This window comes from Loxodonta africana, chromosome 6, assembly GCF_030014295.1.
Source record: "Loxodonta africana isolate mLoxAfr1 chromosome 6, mLoxAfr1.hap2, whole genome shotgun sequence".
Taxonomy (NCBI): Eukaryota; Metazoa; Chordata; class Mammalia; order Proboscidea; family Elephantidae; genus Loxodonta; species Loxodonta africana.
This window is the reverse complement of record NC_087347.1, coordinates 9508906-9533873: the sequence shown is the minus strand read 5'-3', so window position 1 is coordinate 9533873 and position 24968 is coordinate 9508906. Positions and strand designations below refer to the sequence as shown.

The window sequence follows — 24968 nt, the reverse complement described above, 5'->3', positions numbered from 1 at the left end:
AAAGCTGGTGTGTCAGGGAGAGACTGGCCAGGGAGAGCTTAGTATCTTTGGTTTAGAAATTATATTTTTCATTTGACAAATAATTATTGAGTGTCCGTGAGAAGCCAGAGGAGCCCTGGTGGCACATCAGGCAAGTCTGCTGCAAAAGACCTCTTTAAAGTATGTAGAAGCAAAGATGTCACCTTGAAGACTAAGGTGTACCTGACCCAAGCCATGGTATTTTCAACCACCTCATATGCATGCGAAAATGGTAGAATGAATAAGGAAGACCGATGAAGAACTGCCGCCTTTGAATTATAACGTTGGCTAAGAATATTGACTATACCACGGACTACCAGAAGAATGAACAAGTCTGTCTTGGAAGAAGTACAGCCAGAATTCTACTTAGAAGTGAGGCTTTGTCTCACCTACTTTGGACATGTTATCAGGAGGAACCCTGGAGAAAGATATCATGCTTGGTTGAGTAGAGGGTCAGCGAAAAAGAGGAAGACCTTCAATTAGATGGATTGACACAGTGGCTGCAACAATGGGCTTAAGCACAATTGTGAGGATGGTGCAGGACTGCGTAGTGTTTCATTCCATTGTACACAGGGTCGCTATGAGTCAGAACTGACTCAACGGCACCTAACAACAACATTAATAATTCTGTGACAAACTTTTTTTTTTGCACTTGGACACTTGTCTAAGTATTTCTGGGCATAAATTCCTACAAGCGGAATTGCTGGTTCTGCAAATTTGTTAACATATTTCCTAACAATCTTGTCTGGAAAATTGCAAGCTCAACTGTCAAGACTTGACACTATGTGATGGCAACGGTCTTTTGAGGTTGGTGCCACTGTTGCGTTTGGAGGCATACTTGCTGACCTTCAGAGCCATTTTCTTCAGAAACTACTATTTCTGATCCCACGGGTCTTCCCACAACTTCAGGTCACTCTGTATTGCCTGCCGTGAAATATCTTTAGCTACACTCTTTTTTTTTTTACACTCTAGAGGCCTGCCTGTGCTCCTCCTGGGCTCCATGGGAGAGGAAGGGCTTCCTTATCTGTCTCCAAAGGATCGTCCTCTGGACTTGAGACACAATGGAAGTGAAGGCACTTTTGGAAATTCCTTTCCTCTCTCTGGCCTCCTACTTTGTCCTGTTCCATTTTCTTGCGGTAAATTCACTAATCTTTTAAAGGCACATGGAGCCGAGATGACTCTGTTCCATGTTTTCCTTTCCACTGAGCTTGGTAGCATCACCATCTTCTCAGAAGTCAATGTCTCTCATCTCCCTCTTCCCACATCTATTGGCCAGCTGTCCTCTTACCCTCTCAAAGTTCTGTTTGTATCCCACCTTCTAAAGACTCATTGCGTGTTAGGTCGTAGATAATGTCTGGGCATTTAATGATTAACATGGAGTCCTTGGGTAGAGCAAATATAAGATACTTGGCTTCTAGCCAAAAGATTGAAGGTTCAAGTCCATCCAAAGCCTCCTCAGAAGAGAGGCCTGGCAATCTGCTTCTGAAAAATCAGCCATTGAAAATCATATAGAGCACCTACTCTGACACACAGAGTTACCACGAGCCAGAGTCAACTGGACGTCAACTGGTGCTGGTTATGATTAACGTAGCCCGAGTCTCATTCCTGACATGCTCTTCACATCCTTCATAAGTTCCTGCTTGAATTCCACTTCCCCTAAAACAAATCTATTTCCTAGTTGGGGGAAAGGGCAACATCCAGACTTTGGCTAGGCCTTGGAAGGATACTGAGTATTTAGGTAAAGTTAGTTTGCCGTATCTTCAAAGAAGTACAGTCAGAATGCTCCTGTTCTAGGGTAAGAACACCACCAAGTTATAGTAAAGCAAAAAGAAAGGTTTTGTTCAGCATATGTTCAAAGAGGCAAAAGTGGGAAACAGACAAGCCTGCTGCAAGAGCCATCTCTGCCCAAGTCCAAGGAACATTACAGAATGATCAGTAAATAGTGACATTACAGATGGGTAAAATCACTGAAAGCTTCACCTTTTCACAGATTGGCTAAAAACTGCCAAATCACTGAGATTCTACACTTTGAATTGTCTTTCTTAATAATCATTGGTACAGATTTCAGTACAACAGTCAGGAGGGTCCTCATTGTTCCAACAAATCTTACTATTCACTAAATGTGATAGACTGGGATAAGAGTAGAAAATAGTGGGTCTTTTATGCTCTGTTTAATTAGTTTATGTGAAAGGTTCCCTAAAAGATATTTTCCAAGATCATCGTGCTGGCTATTGTCTTTATACCTCAGGGCCTGGTTGCTGTGTCCTTGTGAGTCCTTGTGGGTGCTTGTGAGTCCAGCTCCAGCTGGGTCACACTCTTTATACTCAAAGATAGGAAATAATGGCTCCAATGTTGTTGTTGTTAGGTGCCATCAAGTCAGTTCCAACTCATAGTGAACCTACATACCACAGAGTGAAACACTGCCCAGTCCTGTGCCATCCTTACAATTGTTGCTATCCTTGAGCTCATTGTTGCAGCCACTGTGTCAATCCATCTAATTGGGGACTTCCTTTTTTCTAGGACCGTCACCTACTTTATCAAGTATAATGTCCTTCTCTAGGACTGATCCCTCCTGATAACATGTCCAAAGCATGTGAGACAAAATCTCACCATCCTTGCTTCTCAGGAGCATTCTGGCTATACTTCTTCCAAGAGAGATTTGTTCATTCTTTTGGCAGTCCATTGTATATTCGATATTCTTTGCCAATACCGTAATTCAAAGGCATCAATTCTTCTTCAGTCTTCCTTATTCGTTGTCCAATTTTTGCATGCATATGAGGCGACTGAAAATACCATGGCTTGGGTCAGGTACACCTTAGTCTTCAAGGTGATATCTTTGCTTTTCAATACCTTAAAGAGGTCCTTCTGCAGCAGATTTGCCCAATGCAATTTGTTGTTTGAGTTCTTGACTGCTGCTTCCATGGGTGTTGATTGTGGATCCAAGTAAAATGAAATCCTTGACAACTTTGATCTTTTCTCCGTTAATCATGATGTTGCTCATTAGTCCAGTTGTGAGGATTTTTGTTTTCTTTAGGTTGAGATGTAATATTGAAGGCTGTGGTTTTTCATCTTCTTCGATAAGTGCTTCAAGCCATCTTCTCTTTCAGCAAGCAAGGTTGTGTCAGCTGCATAACCAAACAAAAAAAGCCCATTACAATCGAGTTGATTCCGACTCATAGAGACCCTATAGAACATGATAGAACTGCCCCCGTAGAGTTTCCAAGGAGCACTCGGTGGATTTGAACTGCTGACCTTTTGGTTACCAGCTGTAGCTCTTAACTACTACACCAACAGGGTTTACACTGGTTGTTAATGAGTGTTCCTCTAATCCTGATGACCCGTTCTTCTTCATATAGTCCAGCTTCTCGTATTATTTGCTCAACATACAGATTGAGTATCGTGAAAGGATACAAAACTGACACACTGCTTTCCTGATTTTAAACCACGCACTATCCCCTTGTTCTGTTTGAATGACTGCCTCTTCATCTATGTACAGATCAATGGCTCCAATATTATCTTCTAAATCACTCCTTAGAAGCGAGGATGGCAAGACTTCATCTCACGTACTTTGGACATGTAATCGGGAGGGACCAGTCTCTGGAGGAGGACATCATTGTTGTAGGATAAAAACACCACAAAATTTAGTAAAACAAAAGGAAGTTATATTTGGCATATATTCAAGAAGGCCAACGTTGCAAACGAAGAAGCATGCTGCCAGAGCCATGTCTGCCCAAATCCAAGGAATATTACAGAAAAGAGTGGGAGAACAGACAACCATGCTGCCACAGACACATCTGCCCGAGTCCAAGGATTACAGAATAAGCAAGAATGGAAAAACGGACAAGTATCTGCTAGAGCTATGTCTGCTTGAGTCCAAGGAACATTACAGAGTCATTGGTATATATTAAAAATAGGCAAAACCATTGAAAATTTCACCTTTTCACAGATTGGCTAGAAACTGTGATCCTACATTTTTAATTGTCTTTCTTAATGATCATTGGTACAGGTTTCAATAAAGACAGTCAGGAGGGTCTTCACTGGTTCAACAGATTTTCTATTCGCTAAATGCTAATAGAAAAAAAATAATAGTGGAAACTCTTTTGTGTTATTTTGTTGGTTTGTTTATGTGAAAATTTCCCTAAGATTATTTTCCAAGATTGTCCTACCTATTGTCTTTATATCTCAGGGCCCAGTTGATGTATGGTTGTGAGTCCAGCTCCAGCTTGGTCACATTCTCTATACTCAAGGACAGGAAATAACGACTCCAGTATCATTTCCTAAATCATCAGGCTTGGCAAAACAGAGGGTCAGCAAGTAAAAGGAAGACCCTCAATGAGATAGATTGACAGTCACTGCAATAATGGGCTCAAACATAGCAACTATTGTGATGATAGCGAAGAACCAGGTGGTGTTTCCTTCAGTTTTTACATGGGGTCATTATGAGTCCTAACTGACTCCAGGGCACCTAACAACAACCATTTACCATGGGCCAAGCACAGTGCTAATTAACATGGGTTATTCCTTTAAATCACAGTGTAACCAAGGGCCCCTACCTCGGTTGAACCCAACCGGATACACGCCGCCCAATAAGACCATTAAAGCAGCCTGGAGTCACATAAGCAAATTTATTTTGCCAGCAGCTAGCAAGAGGAGACAGTATAGGGCTAAAACCTTCAGAGAGACTGTCTCCCAGGTTTCGACAAAGAGGGGTCTTGATGTTTATTCATGAGGGTTTTTTTTTTTTGTGCGGGGAGTGGGAAAGGAACGGCGGAGATTTCTGAGAGAGGATTGGGTTATGTCCTATTTGACCTTTTCACAGCCTATGTGCCAGGGGTCCAACCGGCCCCGCTCCAGCCTAGCCCTGTCTCAACAGGAGGACACTATGAAGTAGGTATCATCATTGCCCCCATCTTACAGAGGAGCAATCTGAGCCTTAGGGAGGTTGTCACCCGTCCGTGATGATACAGCTACTATGCAGGGACCGACCCCACTTCTGTTTGTAAACTGAAGAGATGTCAAGAACGAAAATACAAAACGGAGAAAAGCAGCAAACAAAAAACAAAAAACCCTAAGCAGGCAGGCGGAGGCACCCCTGGACCCCTCCCAGCGGCAGCCTCTCTGCCCCGACGCTTCCTGCCTCGGGCGGGCGTCACTAGTGGGCGCCTTGCGTCCCGCCGCTCGTGTGCATGTGGCGTAAGGCGTCGGCGAGGAGGCGGGTCTTCCGGTCCCGCGCCAAAACCATATCCGGCCGGAGCCGGAAGACCGTCCCGGATGGCGTCAGGGGCGGCCTGTGCTCGGAGCTGAGGTCGAGGGCAGCCGGCCCTCCCGCGCGCGCTGCTCGCCCCATGCTGCGGGCCGCGGCCGCCAGCCCCCGCTCGGACCGGCGGCGCTGAGGCGCCCGAGCAGCGCGCGACATGTCGTCGGGCCTCCGCGCCGCCGATTTCCCCCGTTGGAAGCGCCACATCTCCGAGGAGCTGCGGCGCCGGGACCGGCTGCAGAGGCAGGCGTTTGAGGAGATCATCCTGCAGTGTGAGCGGCAGCTGCGGGCCCGGGCGCGGGCCGGGTGGGAGAGCGGGGCGGGCGGCCGAGCCCCGGCGCTCCGGCGCCCACGGAGGCCGCCGGGGTCCCCGCGCCGCCGACCGCCCCGCGCCTCTGTAGCTCTTTCCCCCGCTCTTCGGCTTTATCCTTGGAGGCGGCTGGGGGGTCTCCCGGCTGAGCTGTGTGTTCCTTACGGGCGACAGCGCACGTGTTTGTCTGTAAATCGCAGCCGCTCACACTGCGCAAGCACTTAGATAGGCAGGCCTCCCGTTTAGGCGACTGTGTTAGCGAAGTGGGTCCTGGTTCCAAGAGCTAAGTCGCAGAATTAACACCGTCTTCTCAGTGTAGGAACGGAGCAGGGAGCGCTGGGCTGCTAACAGAAAGATCGGCGGTTCCAACCCACCAGCCGATCCGCGAGAGAAAAGACCTGGCGCTCTTCTTCGGTAAAGATTACAGCCTGGAAACCCTGTGGGGCAGTTTTACTCTGCCCTGTGGGGTCACTGTAAGTCAGAATCGACTCCACGGCCGTAGGTTCCAGTGTAAGTTCCAGGAAGTTTGGCCTATGATTCTTGCTTCAGGCACTCCATCGTGGTGTTCTTGACTCTTAACACATCTTGAGTTTTAACGTCCTTTTTGGCTGGGACATCACAGACTTTATCGTTATCGGAAATCTTCAGTACGAAAGATATGGTTTTCTTCCTTTGCCCTTAAAAAAAAAAACCAAATTAGTTGCCATCAAGTCGATTCCAACTCATAGTGACCCCTCAGCCTTCACCCTTAAGGGCAGTTGTTTTTCTGTAGAAAGTGTTTGTACTCTCAGATACGTTGTAATGGGCATTTCCCCCCAGTTTTACCATAACTGATGACACATTTAGGGGAAGAAATGGCTAAATCAATGCTTCCCAGTTCTCTCTGTGCATTAGAATGGCCTGGGGAGCTTTAAAAAATTCTGGAGCCCAGGTCACACCCCAGACCAACCAAATCACAGTATCTGGGGTGGGACACAGGCATGGGTATCTCTGATGCTCCCCCAAGTGATTCTAAGGTAGAGACCAGTTTGAGTACTGTGCTGAGTATTCGGCATGGGTTATTTTGTATCATTTTCCTCCGAATTCCATGAAGCACGAGCTGTTATTGCTGTTTTACACACAAGGAAACTGAGGCTGACAGAACTTAAGTAACATTCGGGGCGGGATTTGAACTCAGGCTTTGATGGCTCTGACCTTTTGTATTTGCTTTTCTCACTGGATCCCCCAAGAAGCGGCCCTTGCATTCACTGAACTCGTCCTCTTAAAAATAGGAAGAACAAGGTGACGCTGTGCTGCCTTTGTGCTCGTTCCTGGTTCTCGTGAAGGCCCGTGCGCCCAGTGCTGTTTCAGAAGGCCAGAGGCACAGGAAGCCCTTCCCGCTCATCCATGATACCCTCATTTCCATTAAGTTCCTCAGGAATAAGCCCATTTACTGGCTGCTTAGTCCTTAAAAGATAATCCACATTGAAAGCCAAGTTGTGTTGGAGGCCTGGCCCCACCCCTTACTAGCTTTTCCATTTTTCCTTTCTGTGTCTTGTTTGCTGCATCTATAAAATGGGAATGAAGCCTGCCCTGCCTGCTTCATAGAACAATGCTGTGCTGATAAGTGCTTTGAAAGCCATCTACATAATAGTGTATAAATGTCGAGTGCCTTTAATCTCATTGGCACAAACTGAAGGCTTCTCTGCACTTAGGAAATGGACCTGTTGTTGGGGCAGGATGGAGGAGAAACGGTGACGCTGAACAACTCTAGGGCCATGAGTAGAGGGAAGAGGAAGAGAGACAGGGGTGAAGGACAGTTAGGGGGCAGGAGATCAAGACCACCTTTGCCTGTTTTATACTTCTGTCTAGGCTGAGGGTCAACTTTGGGGAGATCACTTCATGTCCGCCTGTGGAACACCTGCATTCCTCTGATTCTTGCCTTCCCAGGCGCATCAAGTTCTGACCCTTCATCAGCTCAGTCTCCCTGTTCAGTCCCTGCCTCTGAGCCTGAAGAGAAAGATGAAGAGGCTGTGTGGGTGCTTCCCCCCAACTCCACCCTCCTTTAGTGAGAGGAACCTTTGGGAAGCATCCCCCTTGAATACCTCATGTCTTTGAAAGATCTAAAGTTATCACGAGGCACCCAGCGTTGGTGGAGCGTTTTGAAGAATTATTATAGGCCTTTGACCCTGGTGAATTTTAAACTTGCCCTTGGTCACGAGAGCCAAGGTTGGGACAGCTCGTTTTCTGTTCCCTGTTGGTAAAGAAGGTCTTTCGGTTTCTGCCCGGGAGTTCTGTTTTCAGGTATCAAGGAGAAGTGGGATTCAGAGTGAGTGCCTCTGACAGGAGTAGTCACTACCGTAAACCCTATCAAAAGGTTGTTGTAGAAGCAGTTGTAATCTCAGACTTTTAGGATCCGTGGCACACACACCCATTGTATGTCGAGTCGATTCTGACACATAGCAGCCCCCTTCCAGCGTAGCTGTTCTCCAAGCTCCCTGTGGTCAATGTCTCCTTTTGCTCTGTGCCTCCCCTCCCCACATCTGATCTCGCTGTGTGTCTGTCATGTCTAACTACCTGTTCCCTCCAGCCCTGACTTTTCTTTTGAAAAATTCCCTGTACTAATGTCTCCTGTCAAATGTATATTCCAAAAGTGAACTGATTTTCTTCCCAAAGCTTTGCCGCCTGTGCTGTCTGTCCGACACGGTAGCATCCTCTGCCCACTAGCCTGGGCAGGGAAGGTCACAGTAGCCTGTGATGCCCTCCCAGTACAGTCTGTTCATGTAACTGCTTGCTCTTCAAGTCTGGCATCTCACCAGCGCTGGTAAGAAAAAGGCAAAATATCTCTTCGGCTCTTCCTTTTGTATGTTGGCACCAGCCTTTATTCTCAGCCACTTACCACACAACTCTGCGCTTTCTGCCTGGGCTGTCGTTTTCCTCAAAGACCTCAGATGTGACCACCTGTGAAACGACTATGAGGATGAGTAAAGAATCACTCTTCTTGGCACCTGTTTATGGTTGGCCCTCGTTATATTTGAGCTCCTTGTGTTTGGAAACTGTCACGTTTATCAATTTTTTTTTAAGTAGTTAAATTTACCAAATTACAGTAAAGCTCTTCTGTGTTTCTTGAAGGCGCATAACATTTCACTTTTCCATTGTATTTCGTGGGTGTGTGTGTGCACACAGGTGTGTGTTTTAAACTCCTGAGTGAAAAACCGGTACTTTGAGGAGTAGGTGATTGTACCTGCCCTTTTTTTAGTAGAGGGGACCCTTTTGCAGCTATGCACCTGTGGATTACTCTGGTTGGGCTGTCCCCGCTTAGCCGGGAAGCATCTAGCAATGTATGTTGGTGGATTTTGGAGCATAGCTACAATAGGTAGCAGAGCAGGACCAGGTACTTTGATCCCTGATAAAGGTGAAACCTGTCCAATTGCCTACTGATTATTCTTTTAGTCTAAAGTTTTTAAGATGTAAAGTAGTAAGAAAGTGTATGTAAGTTATAATAAATAACTTATCTCTCTCTCTTTTTTAATAGATAACAAGTTGTTGGAAAAGTCAGATCTTCATTCAGTGTTGGCCCATAAACTACAAGCTGAAAAGCATGACGTGGCAAACAGGCACGAGATAAGGTGCGTTGGAACTGGCCTCTGTGATCTGTGTTTCTGTGGAAATTTGTCTAGTTCAGTTGCTACTTCTCTAATTTAGAAGTAAACCAAGTACTGTTTGTGTGCTCGGGTTTTTGCCATCTCCTTTCAGATAAGAACTACTGAAGCCCAGTAATTAAAATAAATTTTTTAAAGGTATGTGCATACCCAGACGCCTTCATTAATCCAAGGCATCATTAGTGTAGTGCTTTCAGTTTGAGGGATGTCTTAAAGCAGGTTTGGTGGTAACTCTCAGGCCTGCCAGGGTTCACTTAAAAAAAAAAAAAAACCAGAGACAAGTAGCTATTTCTGAGCAGTTTTACCCAGATCTTGTTAATACAAGATTGACTGGCATATAAACAAATAACTTTTTATACAAGCCCATTGCTGTCGAGTCTATTCCGACTCATAGAGACCCTATAGGACAGAGTAGAACTGCCCCATAGAGTATCCAAGGAGCCTGGCGGGTCCGAACTGCCGAACTCTTGGTTAGCAGCCGTAGCACTTAACTGGTACGCCAGCAGGGTTTCCACTTTTTATACAATAGAAGTCTATTTCATTCTTTCTTACCTCACTGTTTTCAACACATTAATAGCTTGTGAAATCAAATTAACACTTTGCATCAAGCTTTTTGTCATTTTTAAGAAACAGGCTAGAAAAATTTACATGCATGTCTTAGTCACCTAGTGCTGCTACAACAGAAATACCACAAGTGGATGGCTTTAACAATGAGAAGTTTATTTCCTCACAGTAAAGTAGACTAAAAGCCTAAATTTAGGGCATCATCTCTTGGTTCTCCAGGGGAAGCCTTTCTCTATCGGCTCTGGAGGAAGGTCCTTGTCCTTAATCTTCCCCTGGTCGAAGAGCTTCTCAGGCACAGTGACCTGGGTCCAAAGGACACGCTCTGCTCCTGGTGCTGCTTTCTTGGTGGTATGAGGTCGCCAGCTCTCTGCTTGCTTCACTTTCCTTTTATCTCTTGAGAGAGAAAAGGTGGTGCAGGCACACCCCAGGAAAACTTCCTGTTACATTGGATCAGGGATGTGACCTGAGTACGGATGTTACAATCCCACTCTGACCCTCTTAACATAAAGTTACATTCACAAGATGGAGGACAACCACACAATCCTGGGAATCATGGCCTAACCAAGTTGGTACATATTTTGGGGGGTGGGGAGGGGGACACGATTCAATCTATGACAGTGCGTTTTGACAGGAAGGGCAAGTTTTGGTTTATTAAGTAACAGGTGTTTGTGGTAGAAGGGTGGCTGTAAACTGTTTCTTATTGAGAATCATGGTCAGAAAAATCTGAAAGCCATATGTTGTCTGAGCAGCTTCCAGGGAGTCATTCTGGGGGTCTTACTGTTCTCTTGTCAATATTTAAAGTAACGTTCATCACGTTTGCATGTTAGACTGGTACCTATTATTGCTCTAAAGCCCTATGCATACTTTTGCACGTTGGTTCGCATTTAGCAGTTGTTAAAGCTGATAGTAATTTAAGGTTTAAAAAACAAATGTTAGGCTTGACTAAGTTTATATATTTAGGTAGCGTAATCTGCTATGTAATTGCCTGCCCCCTGTGTTTTCTCATCTGGCAAGATGGTTTCAAGGAAGAGGACAGAATGGGAAAGGTCAGAGAAGGGCTGGTGTGACCAGGTTTTGTTCTTTTGGAGTGACAGTTGGCTTGGCTGGAGCCCTGGGAGGAAGGCCTCTGTGGTATCTGAGATACTAGTTGCGGTGCTTTGGCTGTTGTTGGCCACAGGTAATACCCTTTCATCTAAATTCAGTCAATTGAAAACTCAAACATTCTGTTTCTATCTGGTTAGACTCCTGGTGACAGTATTCCCAGACCCTTTATTTTTCACCCAAACTCATTTGCTTGGAAAGGTGCTGTAAATAAATGGAACGACCCTTCTGAGTGAATTTCGCTGGGATAGTCACTTCATAGGCGGCCTTTCCTTCCCCACTAACGCCTGCCCGCAGTCAAGCCTCCTCTGCCTGACTTCCTTGTTTCTGTTCATGGTATCCTCATTTTGTCCTCCTTTTCCAAATGCCGTCTGATTGCTTTTCCCTCAGTAGCCCACCCCTACCCATGTGCATTCCATCTCCCAGACCTGCCAGCTCTTCACCTACGGTCTCCTGCAGCCGCCCCGTCGTTTACTACGGGTCCTTTGGTTCCTGGACTGTGGCGGAGTCTCCGTCATCAGTAGCTATTTCGTGACTGCTGTCTGGTCTAGACATTAGGAATATAGAGTCCCTGCCCTCAGGGAACCCTGTCTGGTGGGTGTTTGCTGCTGTTGTTAGTTGCCACCAAGTCAGTTCTGGCTTGTAGTGACCCCATGTGTGCAGAGTAGAACTGCTCCACAGGGTTTTCAAGGCTGTGACCTTTTGGAAGCAGATCGCCAGGCCTGTCTCCCCAGGCTCCTTTCAGCTAAGTAGTCGAGAGCTTAACCGTTTTCCCCACCCAAGGACTTCTGTGGGTGTTTGCTAGAGAATGTGCCGGTGTGCTCACAGAAGACAGGCACCTCGTCGGTTTCCTTCCTCCTCCTCCTCCTCCTTCTGACCTCTGAGAGCTCGTTAGAAATGTAAATCCTTGGGCCCCGTTCCAGACCTGCTGGCTGAGAACCTCAGGGGATGGGGCCAGCACTCTGGGTTTAACAAGCCCTCCAGGTGACTCTGATGACCACAAAGTTGGAGAACTTGAAAATCGTTGATGCAGAGTCAGTTCCAACACATAGTGACCCTATATGGCAGAGTAGAACTGCCCTATAAGGTTTCCAAGGAGTGGCTGTTGGAGTCATACAGCCAATCTTTTGATTAGCAACCGAACTTGACTACTCTGCCACCAGAGTGCCCCTGAGAACCTTAGTCCTTCGCTATTCCAGAGTCCTTGTGAACGAGCAGCGTTCGCTTCACCTGAGAGCTTGTTAGAAATGCAGATTACCGGGCCTTGCCAGAAAAGCAGATCACCAGCCCTGCCCTACACCTGTTGAATCCAAGTCTGGGGGTAAGGCCCAGCAATCTGGGCTTTACCAAGCTCTCTGGGGAATTCTTTTGTCCAGCCTTGCCCAGCGCAGTTTGACTTTTATTATGAGTAAAATAGGAAGTTGTAGATTTTGAGCAGTGGAGTGACCTCTGGAGTCCTCCTGGCCATTCCGATATGAGTCTTAGTCCTGATTGTACCTTGGGGTTTGAACGATTCTTCCTTTGGCCCCTCTTCTTACCTAAATCCCACCCTCCTGGGAGACCCAGCTCCACTGCCACTTCTCTAAAACCCTTACCAACCCCAAACATCCGTGCCCAGGGAAATCTCTCCTGCTTCTGAACGCAGTGACTTTTTCTGTCTCTATTCATCCCTGATACCCATTTGTTTTTCTTTGTGTTTTCGTGCCTCGCTTGTCTAGAACACAGCCTCCCGGGAGAAGAGCCCTCTTCCTGTCCTTCGCCTGTTCCACACTGCTGTGCATGAAATTGAGGGTTTCTAAAGTTATTTCCCGATTTTCTTCTGTTGTGGTAAATGTGGCTGTAAGAAACCCTTTGCCATTTCAACATTCTTGTGTACGGTGTAGTGATGGTAATTGTGTTCATCATGTTGTGCTAAATTGAGGACATCCGAGGCTTTCTAGTCACGCTGCCTAATTGTGGGCGCTCTCATGTAACTGTTCCACTTTCCAGCCTGTTACTTCTACTTTGTGGGTTAAGATGGGGAAGTACCAGGTGGCTTCAGAGAATGATGTATTAGTATGCGTTTAGAGCGTGTAATAAAAATGCCTGTAGAGACGGAGGGCAGAATTAGGAGAGAATATTGTGCTGCCACTCTTTGTGTGGTTCATTCTTGGCCACACTGGGTAGGCGCTGTCCCCCCCCCGCAGGTGTTGGGTCTCAGTCGTCCAGCCTCCCCCTCTTCTCCATCTGCGCTCTCCCCAGGTGCTGGTTTTTGCCGCTCACTACAACCTGATACTTCTCCTCTGTAGCTCTGGTCAGGGCCCCTCTCCTGAACCTTAGGCCCACATTTCTCGTCACCTGCTGCTTTGTCTGAGATGCTGCATGAACGCCTGCTAAGCTTCCAGAACTGCAGGGACCCTCGAGGTGCCCTTAACTCAGTCCCGTGGCTTCAGTCGTCCCTGCTGACAACGTCTGCCTGTAAGCCTCGAACCTGGACTCTTGAAGCTCAGACTCTGAAGGCCAACTTCTGCTCAACGTAGCCCATACGTACTCAACGTGTCCAACTGGATGTCTTGACACTAAACTCTCAAGTCTTCCCCAAAACCCACTACCCCCCAGTCTTCCCCAGTCCAGCAGGTGACACCTGCGTTTTATGGGTTGAACAGCTGGAAGCCTTGGAGTCATCCTCGACTCCTGTCTTTCTTTCACATCCACATCCAGTGCAAAAGCAAGTTCTGCCAACCCTCTCTTAAAACGTGTCTAGTGCTGACCACACCTCCCCACCTCCACTGTTCCCACCTTAGCCTGGGCCACACCATCTCCTATGTGGACTGTGGTGGCCGCTGACCTGTCTTCCCTCCCTGGCCTTGCCCACTGCAGCCCGTTCTCCATCTGGCGACCATGATGATCCTTCTAGCACGTAAGCTGTTCCTCTGCTCAGAAACCGCAACCTCATGCTGGGGCTCCAGTCACACGTTCCCCCGAACACATGGCCATGCTGCCTCTCCAGACCTTTGTCCCACCGTTCCCTCTGCTTAGAAGGGTCCACTCACAGGTGTCCACATGGCTCATTTCTCACTTCTTTCAGGTCTCAGTCAGCTTCTCGGAGAAGGCTTCCTCAATCCCTGTCACTCTCTTCCCTTCCTTTCCCTGCTTTGTTTCTCCTCATGGCACACAGGGCCACCTGGGATCATCTCTCTGTCTATTGATGGCCCATCTTCCCTGAGGCACTGAAAGGTGCCTGAGAGCAGAGCTGTGTTCGTGCCACACCCCCAGCCCTACAGGGTCACTGTGTGTTGGAACTGACTCTGCGCCCAGTACTGAGAACAGTGCCCGGTGCAGAGCAGGCAGAGACACACCCCTCCAGAGAGAGCCTCGCTGCCCTCTGGCTTTGCCTGAACTTCATTCCAGAACCCATCCTTCCTTCCTGACATCACGGGGTTGTTTTTATCATGCGTCTGACACCTCATAGTTTCCACTTTGGGTCTGTCGGGGCCGATGTCTGCAGCTGCCCAGACAGACGGAATTGCTCAGCTGGCTGTGTAGTCATGTCCACGTTCGAAATGCTGACCTGTGTTCCCCTGCCTGACTAATGAGGCCTGGGGTCTGACCATCTGCCGCCCCCACCCACCCTTTTTGCTGTTTTCTTCCTCTGCCTGGTTGGGATTTAGTCCTGGACATGATGGCACCTGGAACGATGGTCAGCTGCAGGAAATGGCCCAGCTGAGGATTAAGCACCAGGAAGAGCTGACGGAATTACACAAGAAGCGTGGGGAGGTAAGGAGAGTCACTTTCCTCGCCTGTGTGGGGGTCCTGAGGGGACACATTTGACAGCTGGAGCTGCTGTCTCTGCATGTGCTGTGAGGAGGAGGAGGGATGGGTCCTGCCCCTAGAAGTTGCAGCAGTCCTAATAAATTCCCATCACAAGCTGGGCCTCCAGGAATCAAACAGTGGGGAAACGCCAGTGACATAACCCCCTGTCACCGTGCCCCAAAGAGGGCATGGAAGGTATACGTGGAGAAAAGCTGCTGCACGATGTGCTGGAGGTCTTACTAACACCCCAGGCCACACGGATGGGGGATTATTTGAAGGAGGTTCTCATAAAGCTGTTGAGTTTGGACCCTGAAATGTCAGAAAAATTCGTTAGAATCAAGGCTGTGTTTACCCTGGATGGTAGTCTTCAGGCAGAACTCTTGTTGAAAAAATTCCACTTGCTGTCAGTGATCGGCTGAAGTCAGCCTCCCAACAGGTGGCTGAGGTCAGGGCTGGAAAGACCTCTTTAGCATGCACGTGGTGGTCAACTAGAAGCTTCCTCCCTTTATTTTTAATAAAAGCTATTCCATTCATTGCCGTCGAGTCGATTCCGACTCATAACAACCCTGTGGAGCCGTGGTGGAGCAGTGCTTAAGAGCTGTGGCTCCTAACCAAAAGATCAATGGTTCAGATCCACCAGCTGCTCCTGGAAAACTATGGGGCAATTCTGTGTCTTATAGGGCGGCTATGAGTCAGAATCAACTCTATGGCAATGGGCTTTTTTTTTTTAATTGGACAGAGCAGAACTACCCTACAGGGTTTCCAAGGCTGTAATCTTTACCAAAGCAGACTGACACATCCGTCTCTGGCAGAGTGGCTGGGGGATTTAAACTACCAACCTCTCAGAGGCTGAGCTCTTTAACCAGTGCACCACCACTGCTCCTTTAATAAAGTAATAGTTGCGTTGTTATTTCGTTTCCAAGTGGGGTCCTGATATCTCTTATATGTGAACGTGTTCTTTGTCCCCAGCTAGCTCAGCTGGTGATTGACCTGAATAACCAAATGCAACAGAAGGACAGGGAGATACAGACGAATGAAGCCAAGTGAGTAGCAGTGATGGGTCATGGTTCCCACATCCTGCTGTGCTGGGCTCTCCAGCCCTGTGAGAGACAGCAGTGACCAGTGTGAGCAGAAGCCACTGGGCACCGTAAAACATGGGCTTTATTTCAGTGACTGCATAGTCTCGGGTCCCCTCCCAGGTTCTCAGCAGACTCATGGGAGAGGTAAGCTTGCCCCGGGCACGTGTCCCAGAAGCAGTCACTGCTCTCCCCGGGGCCGCTGCGTGGGGAGCCCGTGATGGATGACAGGCCAAGCTGTCTGAGGTTGTGGCCTTGGGAGCAGGGGTGGGAGTTTGTTCTGGATGGGGAGAAGCCTGGTAGACATGGTGAACAGAGTCTCAGAGCCTAGGATGTAGGGCTGGAGGGAGACTTGGGTTTCATCTGCCTTTTTCTTCAGTGTTCAGAGAGGGACCTAGAGGCCTCGGCAGGCGGAGGGCCTGCTCAGACATTCTCACTCAGTTCATGGAATAGCTGGTGAAATATGCAGTATTCCCAGCCTCTCCTTCAAGCCCCTTCTACCAAAACTCAGGCTTTTCTGAAAGGAGCTTTTACTAGTTACTGATAAACCACCACCCATTGTCATCAAGTCAACTCCGACTCACCATGACCCCTGCTCCACAGGGTTTTCAGTGGCTGATTTTTCAGAAGTAGACTGCCAGGCCTTTCTTAGGATGGATTCATCCTAGGTGTTTCCTCTCCTCATGGGATTTTCATGGGAAACGCTAGAGTTGGGGTGGCGAACGGCGATGTCATGAGCATGAAGTGTCTCGCGTGTGCCCGGGGTGGCAGGTGTGCTTGGCCAGGCTCCCCAGCTGGAGCACGCAGCCAGTCCCCTGGCCCCAGTGCAGGGCTCTTAGCCGTCCCGCTCCTGCATGTCCTGCTTTCAGAATCGCAGAATGTCTGCAGACCATCTCGGACTTGGAGACGGAGTGCCAAGAGCTGCGCAGTAAGCTTCAGGACCTCGAGAGAGTCAACCAGACCCTGAAGGATGAATATGATGCTCTGCAGATCACGTTTACAGCCCTGGAGGAGAAACTGAGGAAGACTACTGAGGAAAACCAGGAGCTGGTCACCAGGTGGATGGCCGAGAAAGCCCAGGAAGCCAACCGCTTAAATGCAGAGAACGAGAAGGACTCAAGGTAAGCTAGCCACTGCTGGGGGTCTCCATTCTTAGTGAAGTAGAACTTGTTCTTTGAAAGCAGAGAAGCTTGGCAGTTCCAGCCACAGGGGAAAATGAGAAAAACACAAAGTTGGAGGGATCAAGAGTAGGTAGAAGAAAGGCGTGCACATATAGAGACACTTACACAGCTGAGCAAAAGATTACCCTGCCAGACGGGCTTTGGCCCATCGTCTTGCCAGGGAATTCTTTCAGTGTTTTGAGGAGGAAAGTGAATTCCTGAACTATATAAATTAAACCATAATACAGGAAAAGAAAAAAAGCTCCCCTCCCTAACCCCAGTAATTTTATGAAGCTATTCAGACCCGTAGCAAAAATTCTGATTTTGGTAGTGCAGTCCAGTCTCACAGGAACACAGACGTGAAATTCCTGAATCAAACTTAATAAAAATACCCATCTCCGATTGATAGCCAGTAGGGTTCTTAGCAGGGAAAGCTCCCACCTAGGTGTTGGGAATCAGTGTCTCAGTGGTGGGAAATGTAGATGTTTAGAACCTCCCAGAGAGCCTAATAGTCTTGTGGGTAAAGGTCAGTGTCCCACATAAACTCCCCTTAAAACCAAGAACCAAAGAAGGAAGGACCAGTGTTGGAAAGAAGAGAGAGTCATGGTTATCCACCTAAAAAACCTAAGAAAGTCAACTGAAAAACTCACCCAGGGTTCAACATGATTACAGCATATTTTTAAAAATCCCCATGTCTGTAGTTTAGAATTTAGATGACTCCCGTTAACCAAAAAAAAAACAAGTAAATGAAAATAGGAAACTCTTCAAGAGCAGTGATGAGGACCAAAACCAAAATCAAACCAAACCCGGTACCGTTAAGTCGATTCCGACTCATAGGACCAGCCCTGCCAGATAAGCTACTTAAATAGGTTTTGTTACTGTTTGTTTATGAACACATTCATAAATAGGAGTGTCGGCTTTCTAAACATAAAGATAATGGAAGTAGTTGACTGTAGGATTTTTAGGTTTTTTAACATCAGAGCTCTGAACAACAAACTAGGAATGCTGTTTTAAAGTTAATATCCTTAATGTAGAGTCAATAAGGAAAAGATGGGCATTCAGACAAACGGATACAAAGCACAGGTAGTTCATAAAGGCAGAAATAGACACGGTCGGAGGACAGGGCAGGAAGGGTCATCAGGAAAAAGATGAAAAGAGCGTCTTCACGCGTCACAGGTAGGCACGTTTGTGGGCACTGAGGATGCCCATGAGCCTTAAAAACGTTCCCCCTGATTGGGAATTTATCCTAAGGAAGTGACGTGTGAGGATGGTGTGGCGGCAGCCGCCTCACATCCTCTGGTATCAGGAGGGGGAAGGAGAACCAACAGCCCCAGGCTGATTCCTATGAGGTGGAGTCAGATGTGCCTTCACCCTACAACCTTTTTACTAGTTCTGACGTCTACCATCCCTCCCTTGGCACTCCACTTCTCTACTGGGTTCGATAATTGGTTGCAGGGGCCACGCAGAACGCACCAACGATACTCATGGTTGTGGTGCTTATTAGGGAAGTAACAGAATACAGTTCAGGCTCAGGAACACTCAGGATAGAGTTCCCCCAACAGGACAGCCTCTCTTCAGCCCTAAGGCAGGCATGCCTCTCTTTGGCCCCTGGACCTCTGCCCTATTGGGGCAAATGTTAACAAAGCTGTTTTGACTCTGCTGATAAGTGCCTGAAGGCGCTCAGCTCTCTACTTAGTGGGTTGATGAGCCTAGCTTTGCTGCCAAGTGCCCAGAGGCACTGCACTCTGCCAGCAAGGCTCCTGCCTGATGGCACTCAGCTTTCTTGCTCCATGGGGTAGGAAACTCACCACACCGTCTCCTGCCAGTCTCCTGGTTCTGCTGCCACCATCTCTGTACCTCTGCATCTCGCCATCTGTGGTGTTGCAGCTCTCTCTCTGTGCCTCCTGGATCTAGGAGGGTCTTGGCACAGGGATCCTGGGTCCAAAGGACACGCTCTGCTCCCGTCTCTTCTTCTTGATGGTAGTCAGGTCCCCCCTCCTGTGCTCTGGAATTGGCTCTCTTTTAAGCCTAACAGGATGTCAAAACTGACCAATCTCCTCATTAGGGTTCCATACACCTGATTTGTGTGGTCCCAGCCCCGCAGGGTTCCGTGCACCTTATTTCCATTATTAGCAAGCTGTCCAATCACCTTGGTGGGCCACTAGCACCGTATTTGCATGGTCTCACCCAGTCCTTGTGTGGCAGTCACAAAGACTGCTGCTAGAAGGGCATATTAAGTAATTCACTGAACTGCATAACAAGACATGTTCACACATATTTTATCGTAGCATTACTCCGTAGCGAAAGACGAGAAACTATATCCCTTGGGGGGAATAATTAAGTTGCATTGTACTCCTACAGTGAGATTTTATAAAGCCATTTAAAACTATGTGTTTTAGAATACCTAATGACTTGAGAAGATGCATAAAATTAGCATGATTGAAAATTGGGAGAGATAAAAGTGATCCAACATGATCCCAATTTTGTGTGAATTAAAAAAAGGAAAATAACCAGAAGGAACTGTATCAACCTGGTACTAGTGATAATTTCTGGGTGGTGAGATTGTGGTTTTGTTTTCTCCTTTTGTGCTTTTCTGTATTTTCATGGCTCCTCGAGTGGGTCTGTGGCTCTGTTAAGAAAAATTGACCTGCGCCCCTTCTTTCTGTCTCGCGTTTCCTGTAAGTAGAACAGCTTGGCTTACGCCGTGGACGTCTTCAGCAGTTTCAGTGTGGTGAGGACCCCAGGGTACCTGGAAGTAGTTAGGTGGCATGTTACCGCTGGCCGAGGACCTGCCGGCGGGGAGGCGCAGAGGCACGTGGTTAAGCATCGCAGCAGGCCAGGAGGCTAACACAGACTTTCTGATGAAGGTGGCGCGTGAGGCACTTCACACATCTGCCCTGTTCCCTGGTTTCTTTCTTTTTTTTTTTTACCATGTTTTCCCAGGAAGATGGACTTGGAGGTTTTTTATTTGATTAAAGACGCAAGGCCTGGGAATCCTTTTCATTACTTTGCTCGGTTAGTTCCTCTCCCAGAAGCCTTCCCTCCACATTCCCCCTTCCTGCCAGTCCCCCAGGTTAGCTCATTGTCCTCTTTGGGCATTGAACAGCTTTTGTGTACCTGGATCGGAAGGTAGCCTGCCGTTCTGACCCAGCACTTCGTGTCCGGCCTCTGTCGCTAGGCTGGGGTGTGCTGTATCCCCACGGTCAAGCACAGCGGCTGTGAGGAAGGGGCACTTGGTGACTGTTGAAACAACCAAACAGCCTCTTCTTCCAGCTGTGCTGATGAAGGCCTGGCTGCCGGGGTTGGATTCTTCTCCCTGTGACCCCGGGTCAGTCTTTTATCCCCACTTTGCAGCGTGTGGACCCAGGGTCATGTAACGGAGGGGATTGTTGCGCGGTCAGTCAGTGAGTGGCTTTCCTGTAGAGAAGTGTCGCCTACGCCCTTAACCCCACACCCGAGTCTGGTTTTCCCTCAGAGGTGGTTCAAAGGTTGTCTATTCCATGTTCCAGCTAAGAAGATTTTGTTAAACTACCTCTTGTAGTTTGTCCTGTGAAATTGTTTTCACCTTCCAGGCATAATTTAAATTAAGAGTAATACGCTTCATCAGCCTTGCCCTTGGCCCCGCCCAGGCTTCTGATACACCGCTTAGAGAGCGCCAGGACTCTCTGTTTTTGAGAACTCATCATTATGGCAAAGGTATATATATATATTCATTCAGATTCTCTGCAAAAGCCAAGCTAATGAGAAGCACTTAGGAATCACAAGGCACACGTGGCCGAGGGTGCGTGCAGTGGCAGCCTTCCCCACCGTTGTGCCCTAAGGTGGCACTGCCAGACGTTCCCCGTAAAGAGGGCAGAAGGGCTGATTGCTGAATGCACCTCCAGGAGGGGTTTTGTAGAAGAGAAGCGTTGATGGATCAGTGAGAGATTTTCCTAAAAGCAATGATTTATTCATTTGCTCTGCAGATGTCTGCAACGTTCAGAAGTCCTTGCGCTGTTTTCCATTTTCATCTCAGACACAGCGCTAAACGGAAGCAGTTAGAAAGGCCTTTGCAGGGGCCGGGAGTGGTGAGGACGGGAGCAGTCAGGGGAGGATGTGATGTAGGCATGGTCTGCAGAGGCACAGTCAGCAGGCCTTAGAAGCAGCATCTAGAAATCACGGAAAGAGAGCAAAGGCCTCGATGCTGGATGCCAGGAAGGACCATCCCAGGTGCCACCTTTGGAGGTCACATGCCAGAGAAGGTAACAGTGGAGCAGTGCCTTAACAGCAGTAGGGATGTGGGACGAGAGCCTGTACCCTTGCTCTGCGGACATGTCGCGTGAAGGTCCAGTGGGGCATCCACGCAAGAGCAAACGTCGGCAGAATTCTCGATGAGCTCAGCGGTGTCAGGGGCCGGTATTGGGTGGCCTCCACATACAGGTGCAGCCGTAATTAGGGGTGACGTTGTCAAGGAAGAGAGAATGAGGCCCAGACTAAAAACCGGGGGGCCTCCTGAGCGTGGGACTTGGGAAGGAGAGAGAGGTGGTGCTGAGAGGGAGGAAGTGGATGCCGTCCCGACCACGTTCCAGTCTCGCCACAGCCAAGACTTCTCCGTCTCTCGTGTGCTGTCGGGCTCATTCCACCTCAGAGAGCCTACGGACAGAGTAAAACTGCCCCATAGGGTTTTCTGGGCTGTAACCTGTACAGGAGCAGATTGCCAAGTCTTTTCTCCTGTGGAACTACTGGGTGGGTTCAAACTGCCAGCCTGTAGGTTAGCAGCCGAGCACTTAACCACAGCACCACCAGAGCTCCTTTTCTGTCTCACGTTAGTAAGTTGAAGATATGTAAGAGCTGACAGTTTCAGAATCTTAACTGTGCCTCAGTTTCCTCATCTGTAAAATGGAAATAATAGTACTTAGCTCAAAGCATTGTCTTAAGGATTAAATGAATTAAAAACTGTTAAAAATCATAAGACAGGGCCAGGCACAAGTAACTCCTAAGTAAGTCTTTATTATTATCTATGCTCTGGGTATGTCAGTGTAAGACTGTTTGCTGTGGAAAACCGGGTCACTACCACAACTAGCCCTCAGTAGGCCCGGTGCACCTGTCTACCTGAGAGGCCCTGGGTCCCCGCAGGTGGGCCTTCTCCCTTGTTGGTTCACTGCTTTCTCCTAGACTTCACTCTGAAACCCTTTATAGTGGAAACCTTTACTGAGGGGTTTGGGACTTGGAGTATCTTTGCCCAGGGTAATTGTTTTAAACGCACAGAATATTCAAATGTGCTGTTAGAACTAGTAGGTTGCTGAGGATGCAGACCCCACACTTCCCCTAAGCAGACATAAACGTTGGGCTTTTTTTCCCAGGAGGCGGCAAGCCCGGCTGCAGAAAGAGCTTGCGGAAGCTGCAAAGGAGCCGCTGCCTGTCGGACAGTAAGTGGAGATCCATGAGCTGGAACTGCTCTTCCTTTGACTGGTCCTTTGAAAGTAGTTTTATATGCTTCTCTCTGTCTAAAACACTTGTACAGGCTTTTCAAAAAGAAAATGGAAAAGCTTAAAGAAGAAAGTAAAAAGCACATATAATTCTGTCCCCTCGAGGTACATCCATGTATCATTTTCGTTGTGTTTCGGTGGCTTCTGAATTCTCACTGTTGGAAATAGTGCTCTGAATATGGTCTCTGGCCACACTCCTGATTAGTTCTTTGAGACACGTTCTTGAAATAAAATTCTGAGGGTCAGAGTTCTTGGGGCATGTTGCCAGATTACCTTCCAGAAAGGTGTTCCGGTTGACACTCCTTGTTAGTTGTAAGGGTGAATTCTAACTTCCCGTGCCCTTCACGAATTACGGCCTCACTCTTTCCCTGCTGACCCTTAGAATCATCCGTTTTCTACCCCTCATCGGGGCCGTCGCCGTGTAACGCTGGGCTGGGGCACTTCCTCTTGTTCTCTCTTGGTTCGTGAACTTAAGTGGAAGTCCGGCCAGACCTTGGAAGCAAAAGTGAATAGTAGGATCTCTTGGAACAAATGGAGTGGAATTTGTTTTGGTACTTTTTCTCGTCTGCCCAGGAGTGGGAAATGCCCCCTGAGATTTGGGGCTTTGGCTTGAGGGTGGATGTTTAACGGCTAATTTCCCTTTGATGTGGTTCAGGGCGTGTTTCTCTTCTATTGAAACAAGCCTTAGAATATAGTATTAGAGTGATGATACACTATTTTAAATCATGCTGGTTGTTCCCTTTTCAGTGGAGGGGAGTGGTTTAAAGTTCAGTTAGGATCATCCGCCAGTCAAGGGTTGTCTTTTACAAGAGAACAACAGTCCTCACGCCAAGCCTGTGCCCTAGATGGAGGGTGTGTGCTTATCTTCTGTGCTCTCAGGTGTGGAAAATTAATACCAGACCTATTTTCCCCAAAACCACGAAGTCAATAAATCATTGACCTGGAAAAAACATTAGGTTTCTTAAAAATAAGCACCTAAAACACGTCATTTGCCCACCTTCTCGTTACCAGTTGCTCTCTCACCACCGCTGCTTTCCCGGCGGTCCTGTGTGAGCGCAGCTGGCTCCCCAAACTGCAGGAAAGCCACCCGAGGAGAAAGCAAATGCAGAGCCTGTCCTCCTAATGCCTGCCTTTGCTCTGGGACGTCCAGGCCCGGGTTGGGCCCTGGGTACACGCGCTCCTAGAACGAGTAGCCAAGGAAAATAAACACACTTCAGCTCAGTCAAAGTTGCTCAGTAACGAGTTCTTAGGTACATATTTACCTAATCCAGATAATTAATCCTGGGGAAGTCTTTCTTTTAAGTTCTTACAAATCTCAACAGTCTTGGGTTAAGACGTTTTATTACTTTCCTTCTCCATGAAGATTACGGCTCTGTGGGAGGTTATTAAGACCAAAGTAATTGCTTACCTTCCCCTCACCAGGAAGGACGTGGCCATAGGAACGGGGCTGGGGGGATTCCAAGTGGGCTGGTGTCCCTCTGAGAAGTGGGTAAACTCATGAGCACGCACTTCTTCTTGACATCATTGTTTCATCTGTAACAGGCTGTTTCATTGTTTAATCTCTGCCGAGGTTGGAAGTTCCAGGCATTTAAACTTGAGCATAAGATACCTGGAGCTAAAAACAAACTAACTGCATTGAGATTTTGCTTTTCTGGGGTTTTGTTTTGTTTTTCTTAAAATGGTATTTAAAAACGGGCTGTAAATGCAGCCTTGGATTCCGTTACCCTTTTAGCAGTTCTGCCCTCTTTTTTATTGTACTTTAGATGAAGGTTTACAGAGCGAATTAATCTCCTGTTAAACAATTAATACACTTAGTGTTTTGTGACATTGGTTGCCAACCCCACAACATGTCAACACTCTCCCCTTCTCGACCGTGGGTTCCCTGTTACCAGCTTTCCTGTTGCCTTCTCGTCCTTGCCCCTGAGCTGGTGTGCACACTACTTAGTCTCATATACATGGCTGAGCTGTGTGTATTATTTTTTGTTTTATGAGCCTGTCTAATCTTTGGCTGAAGGGTGAACCTCAGAAGTGACTTCAGTACTCATCTAAAAGAGTGTCTGGGGGGCCATACTCTTGGGGTTTCTTCAGCCTCTTGTCAGACCAGTAAGTTTGGTCTTTTTCTGGGAGTTAGAATTTTGTTCTGCATTTTTGTCCAGTTCTGTCCAGGACCGTCTATTGTGATCCCTGTCAGAGCAGTTGGTGGTGGTAGCCAGGCACCATCTAGTTCTACTGGTCTCAGTCTGGTGGAAGCTGTAGTAGCTGTGGTCCATTAGTTCTTTGGACTAATCTTTCCCATGTGTCTTTGGTTTTCTTCATTTTCTCTAGCTCCAGGTGGGGCGAGACCAGTGGAGTATCTCAGATGGCCGCTCACAAGCTTTTAAGACCCCAGATGTTACTCACCAAAGTAGGATGTAGAACATTTTCTTTAGCAGTCTCTTTTTTTAAGGATCCCTGGTGAAACAGCGGTTAAGCACTCAGTTGTGAACTGAAAGGTCAGTGGTTCGAACCCACCAGCCGCTCCTCAGGAGAGAGACTTAACAATCCGTTTCTGTAAAGATTACAGCCTAGGAAACCCTATGGG

At 47.7% G+C, this 24968-nt stretch overlaps 1 protein-coding gene across 5 annotated transcripts in view; it reads left to right on the top strand.

The window, feature by feature from the left end:
• Positions 1-5389: 5389 nt before the first annotated feature.
• Positions 5390-24968, top strand: part of ATG16L1 (autophagy related 16 like 1) — a 38422-nt gene continuing 18843 nt past the window's right edge. Inside the window, exons 1-6 of one of the 5 annotated variants that reach the window (XR_010322204.1) lie at positions 5390-5547; positions 9100-9193; positions 14542-14647; positions 15653-15726; positions 16629-16880; positions 22262-22327. Coding sequence is in view for 4 of the 5 variants with exons in the window: in XM_010597610.3 (XP_010595912.2) it covers positions 5433-5547; positions 9100-9193; positions 14542-14647; positions 15653-15726; positions 16629-16880; positions 22262-22327 (707 nt within the window). In the remaining variant the exon portion in view is untranslated. The other 4 variants (XM_010597610.3, XM_064286530.1, XM_064286531.1 and 1 more) reach the window with 4 other exon arrangements.